Source organism: Daphnia pulex, chromosome 1, assembly GCF_021134715.1.
Source record: "Daphnia pulex isolate KAP4 chromosome 1, ASM2113471v1".
Lineage (NCBI taxonomy): Eukaryota > Metazoa > Arthropoda > Branchiopoda > Diplostraca > Daphniidae > Daphnia > Daphnia pulex.
Window position 1 is genome coordinate 1,203,174 of NC_060017.1, and position 6,040 is coordinate 1,209,213.

General features: G+C 43.1%; 1 protein-coding gene across 1 annotated transcript; it reads right to left on the reverse strand.

Annotated features, from left to right (window-relative positions):
• Nucleotides 1-3,828, reverse strand: LOC124192394. The gene is made up of 3 exons (XM_046585638.1): nt 2,493-3,828; nt 1,851-2,411; nt 1-1,493 (listed from the first exon to the last, which is right to left on the reverse strand). Exons 1-3 carry the CDS (start codon nt 3,826-3,828, stop codon nt 1-3), a joined length of 3,390 nt encoding a protein of 1,129 aa, XP_046441594.1.
• Nucleotides 3,829-6,040: the final 2,212 nt, after the last annotated feature.

Sequence of the window (6,040 nt, forward strand, 5' to 3'; positions counted from 1 at the left end):
TCACTCGATCTCCACCACAAGTTTATCAATATCAACACGCTCACCGTATACGACGAAAAAGCAATTGATTTCACTATATTCATTCGCAACAGTAACCACATTATTACTAATGTCTGCTACATATAGTTTCTGGTTCATGCCGATAGGTGTCAATGTGACTGTGATAGAGTCGGGGTCGACAAGTTTTGTCCAGTACTCAGGTAACTCGATCTTGTTCTTACCCTTCAACTTGCCACGAATGTAGACACCGTTCTCAGGTCCCTCAAGAGAACCGTAACGAAGCTTCATTCCTGGTTTAGTTGGGTGATCAATAAAGAATGACTTAGATGTTGCTGACAAAGTGCCAGAGACATTAACATTACCAGCAATACCAACTCCACCATCAACTACTAATGCGCCAGTGGTAGTTGAAGTTGATGCGACTACTGAATAGAGTTTCACACTCTTATCTGCGCCAGATACTTTTACTGCATTCTGATTATAGTTTGTAGCAATATAGATATCTTTATTGGTTTGACCTCCTCTAATATAAAAATCTGTACTGCCAACTTCAATTGCACTATATGCAGTACCGGTTGGAGATGAGCCGTTGCTGGCTACAAGACTAAAACTAGTATACGGGCTTTGAACACTGTGTATGGCATATGAATTTGCGCCGCAGTTGGTATTTTCAATTTGGGCTCCTACACCCGTCGCAGCAAGATCAGCAGAGACGATAGAACCATATCCGCCGACTGTTGGAACTACATGTAGTTTTCCTGCCGGTGCAGAAGTTCCGATACCAACGTTACCGTCTGTGTTGATAGTAAGATACTCTTGCCCCCACCCACCATTAGTATTAGCCCATGAACCCTCGAACGCACGGTGTCCATGATTCTTAGATATTCTAAAGTTGTTGTCACTTCCAGTGACAAAGCCCACAGACCAAGAGATTGCTGCCTTATCTGACGAAAATATAACCGAAGGTCTATCTGCACCACCTGAACCAGTGAGTGTCCTAAACTCAGCTACTGCACCCCATGAATGATTACTATGATTATTCTGAATTAAGTACCCACCGCCATTGCTTGTGCCATTGGTCGCATTTTCAAATATACCAGTGTATCCACCAGTGCCAGAGTTTGAGCCTACTACGTGTAGACGCTGTGTTGGGGCAGTGATACCGATACCAACGTTACTGTTGCTACTAATTCGCAATGCTTCTGACCAATCAGTTGTCGGATCGGTAACGTTGTTTACATAGAATGCAAGACCTGAACGGAAATAGTTACCTTCTCCGACTTGTAGCATACCAGCAGAACGCTTAGTATATCCAGTGTAATTAGGAGCAAAAACAATTCCGCCACCCGGTATTGAACTACCACCAGTTGTACCACCAACACCACCAGTTCTAGTTGTGCCGTTGTTTACACCAAATCTTATTTGGTGACTATCGGTTGTACTTATAGGTACTGAAAAATCTAATTTATAAGTTGGTAAAGTATTACCAATACCTACGTTACCATTACCTAATTAGTTAGCTAATTAGTTAGCGCAGTCGTGCCTCCACCATTGGTGCAGGCATCAAATAGCAAAGCTGTGTTTGCGCCAAAGCCACCACTTTCAGCACCGAATACAGAACGAATTCTCCAGTTTAGATAATCTGTTGCGCTTGAATCTTTCGCACCAAAGCCAATTGATCCACCAGCACCAATTGCTTGAGTAGAAGATTGTAAATATAGTTGAGGTGGTATTTGGTTCCATGTTCGTGTACCAAAGGCAGTCGGTGCCGGTTGCCTGTGCTGCCCTCATGTCTGTGTTCCCAAACCTAGAATCTGCTGACGTTACTACTGCATTTGCTGTAAACTCACTGCCAGTGTTTATGCTATAGTACTTTTGCTCTGGTTTAACTTCTACAGCATTATTTGGAGCAAGAGTGGTACTTGAGGTTGTAAGTACTGACATCCCTTCATACGGAAGATCACTCAGCGAATAAATGGCCATTCGTGCTGACGGTCCAGCCATACCACTAGCCCTAATCCATAATAAACCAGTGTCATCAATAGCAATCTTTAAAGATACAAACTCAGCTGGAACAACCGTAGTAAGAACCGCACTCCTTGTGTTGCTATAATTTGCATCGCCGTGGCCCACAAAATTGACTCTATAGATACCTATGTCCGATCTGGAACTTGCATTACCAGCTTGGTTGTTAGAGCAAATTCTAATCTCAAAGACATTGGTAGTAAAAGGAGAAAGCCCTCCCCACCAATAATTAAACTCATTAAAGTTTACTCCTCCTACAAATTTACCTACATTTTGGTATGTAGGACTAATTCCGCCGGCATTAGTTGCGTTGAATGCTGTGGAAACTGTAGGTAAATCTTCCTTCACAATCCTTCTAAATGTAGGATAGCCATCAAAGTTAGATACTGTAGAAAGAAATCAGTTATATGGCTGAAAGCCATAATTAGTGCTAGTGAGAGTTAGGGTGCCGCATAGTGTTAAGTCACCTGAACCTGTGACTGTGCCATTCAATGTGAGTCCACAAACCGTTCCCGTGCCGCTCACTGAAGTGACTGTACCTGTACCAGCACCAATAGCAGTGCGAAATGCCGAGGCAGATAGTGAACTTACTGTGTTATCAGCGTTAATTCTAGGAAAGGAAATTGCAGCTACGTTCGGCAAGGTCAATAAGTTACTACCAAGTGTGGTTGCGCCAAGACTGGTTCTGCCAGTTGAGGCAACTAATACTGAAGAATTACCATCCCAATTAACACCATTAACAGTATTAGAATAAACCCAATGTACGTTAACGACCATCTGACCAGCGGCATTTAGTTGGATACCGTATGTACGGCTTGCAGTCGCTGATACCACAGCTGCCGCAACAGTTTGTGCAGTGTCGCTAAACAGTTCCACACCGCCCAGGACGGTAGAAGTCGCTGTAGGTAAATTGTAAATTGTGTCTGTCCAAGGTACGTTTATTACGCCTTGGCTAGCCGAATTTAGTTGGAGTCCGTACGTTCTCGAAGCAGTTGCCGTCACTGCGTTAGCGGCAACAGACTGGGCAGTATCGCTAGCTAACTCCACTAGACCAGGTACCGTTGAGATTGCGATGCCATATGTAGTGTCAGTCCAAAGGACGTTAACGACCATCTGAGTTGAGGCATTGAACTGGAAACCATACGTTCTAGAGGCTGTTGCTGAGACGGCATTGGCGGCAATAGACTGGGCAGTATCGCTAACTAACTTTACTATACCAAGAACGGTCGAAGTTGCTGTAGATGTCGTGGGCTTGTTTAGAATGTTAGACCAATCATCCTTAGCGTCAATTTCACCAGTCGTTCCTGAGTATGCTCCAGAACTTAAAGATGCTTGAGGAATGAATGTTAGTTTACGTGTGCTACGATCAAAGCCAAAGAAACCAACTCGTGCTTGAGTATCAAACCATCTATACTCAATACCTTTATCAAACGTATCGTCGATTGTTGGAGCAGTGTCACCACCAAGAGTCAGTACTAAATCATCTACTGTTAGTGTAGTAGAATTGATTGTAGTGGTTGTACCGTCAATCTGTAGGTTGCCCTTGATAACTACGGTACCAGTGTTATCGCCAACTGCGGCAGGGTCAATAGTGAACGTAGCAGGACCACGAAGTTCACCGGCAAGCGTTAGATTATTGAATGTTACGTTACTGGTAGTAGCAACAGTTTGGTCAATAGCAATTGATCCATCTGTGATAGTTACGTCAGTGCCACCCGAGATTGCGGCACGTGCTCTAGTGGTAGTGAAGTAAAGGTAAGTAGTGCCTTCACTTTGGTTATCTGTCGTCTTTGTCGCTAACATTGTGTCAACTCTTGCATTAGTGAAGTAAAGGTTAGTAGTGCCTTCACTTAGGTTATCTGTCGTCTTTGTCGCTAACCTTGTGTCAACTCTTGCGTTAGTGAAGTAAAGGTTAGTTGTGCCTTCACAGTAGTTCACTTAGGTTATCTGTCGTACTTCTGGTGTCGGAGTACTAACGCCTACGGATCCGTAAGATGATGCCGAGTATTGATCGTCAGTTGCAGTAAGTCTCCAGTGTACGGTTGACACTACGTTTTGCAGTTCACCTACTGCAAATGTAACTTCTAACGAAGGGAATTGCCATTTATATTCGATTGCCATTTTAGTTTTCTATGATAATTGAGTTGTGTGTTACTGATGAAGGTAACGAATCTTGATATGCCTGAATTACTGCTGGTGTCCATGCAACACTCACAAGGTTAGCATAGTAAGGTTCATTGAGTATCTCTGTGTCAATCGTTGCGCTTGGTGTCAAGACAGTACGCCAGTATGTTGACGAGATTGAAACGCCATCCTTGAGTACATCGGTTGTCTTGCGTACGCCAATACACCCGTTAGGCTGGATGTCAAATTGAGAGATGTGGGTTACTTCAGTAAATGTTGCCATGATGATTTCCTTTATAGCATTGTTTATTAAGTTGTTGTACGATACGTTGCAGAAAAATACAGACTGCTGCTATTATTAAATCCACTAATGTCAACGTTTGCCGATTCTGTCCCGTCTCTTATAGATGCAAAATACCAAGTTGCTCTCTCTGAGGTTGTGACTGGAGAAAAAGTAACATGTACTGTATTCGTTGGAAATGTAACATAGTTAAAGTATACACTACCTTGAGGTAACTCACCAGTGGCTTTTGTAAACGGTAGACCAGTGATCTGTGCGTAATTAGATCCTGCTGAGTTAACGGTCATGCTGTTTATAGTAGCGGTGACTGTTACTAGATTTCCAATTTTAGTGTATCTTCCATCTCCGACAACAGTTTACGAACCTGCTGTAACTGCGGCACGCAATCCAATTGTCCAAGTACCTTCCTCGTAGTCATCCAGCGTGTTAGCATCGGCCGACGCACTTTGTGTGGCAGGGAATGCAATACCTCGGGTGTTCTCAATGAACCCAGACGTATCAGTTAATACTCTAGTGCGCCATGTGCTAATCGTAATGTAGTTGCCAGTTATCGCAGATATGTTAAGAACTGCTGGATCATGTACCCATGTAGCTGTCGTTGGTGACTCTACGATATAATGACGGTAGAAACCAAGCAGACTGCTAGGATCAATATACACTACATATTGATCAGTGTTTACCTGCTCAATGATAAAACTTTCAATTGGATTTGATTGAGCAAATGGCGCAACAGTAATTCTTTCTGCAAATCCATTGATATAGACAGGCCCAGTTGAACCAGCAGTCGAGCTAGATCCATTTGATGTACGAAGTCTAAGCACGTACTCCAAAACTTGACCTTCGCCAGCGTTGTAACCAGCACCAACAAAAACTCGAATCGTCGTATCTGCTCCACCTTGAGCGGTATACATTGTTCCTAGTCGAATTCTTGGTGGAGCAGTTAAACCTGCTTCATTATACGAAGCTTCATATGAATTCAAATGAAGGCGTTTTACCCTTTATGCCGACTGGTACGACGATTTCGCCGTTTGCTTGTATAATTAAACTAGTGGCACCGTTCTTACCAATAGTAAATCTATCCGCAGGATTATCATGTAAGAGTCGGAAAAAATTATTTGTTGCTACACCAAGATCAATATATGGGTATCCACCAGTAAAAATTCTAACACTCCCACCTTCTATATGTAGCTTTTCAGCAGGACTAGTAGCACCAATACCAACGTTACCGGTACTAGTGATGCGTACACGTTCTGTAAGCACTCCACCATTTGGTGTGGTATAAAAATTTAGATAACCTGCAGTATTACCTTGAGTGCCGTTTTCTTTTCCTGCGGTAATCTTGCCTAGATTGCCATATGCAGGACCCGTGTCATTAGTAACGCCTGATAGTATCAAAGAAACTTCTCGCCCACCACCGCCAACACCTTGTGTACCAATTAAATGGATCGAAGGTATTCCTCCGCCTTGCTGATCTATAGCAAATTGTCCAGCACCACCAAAGTTAGAAGTAGTACCAACCAACAAGCGACCTGTATTATCAAGGGTCATGCTAGGAGTGCTGCCTTGTCTCCAAATTTGTGCAGACTTTAA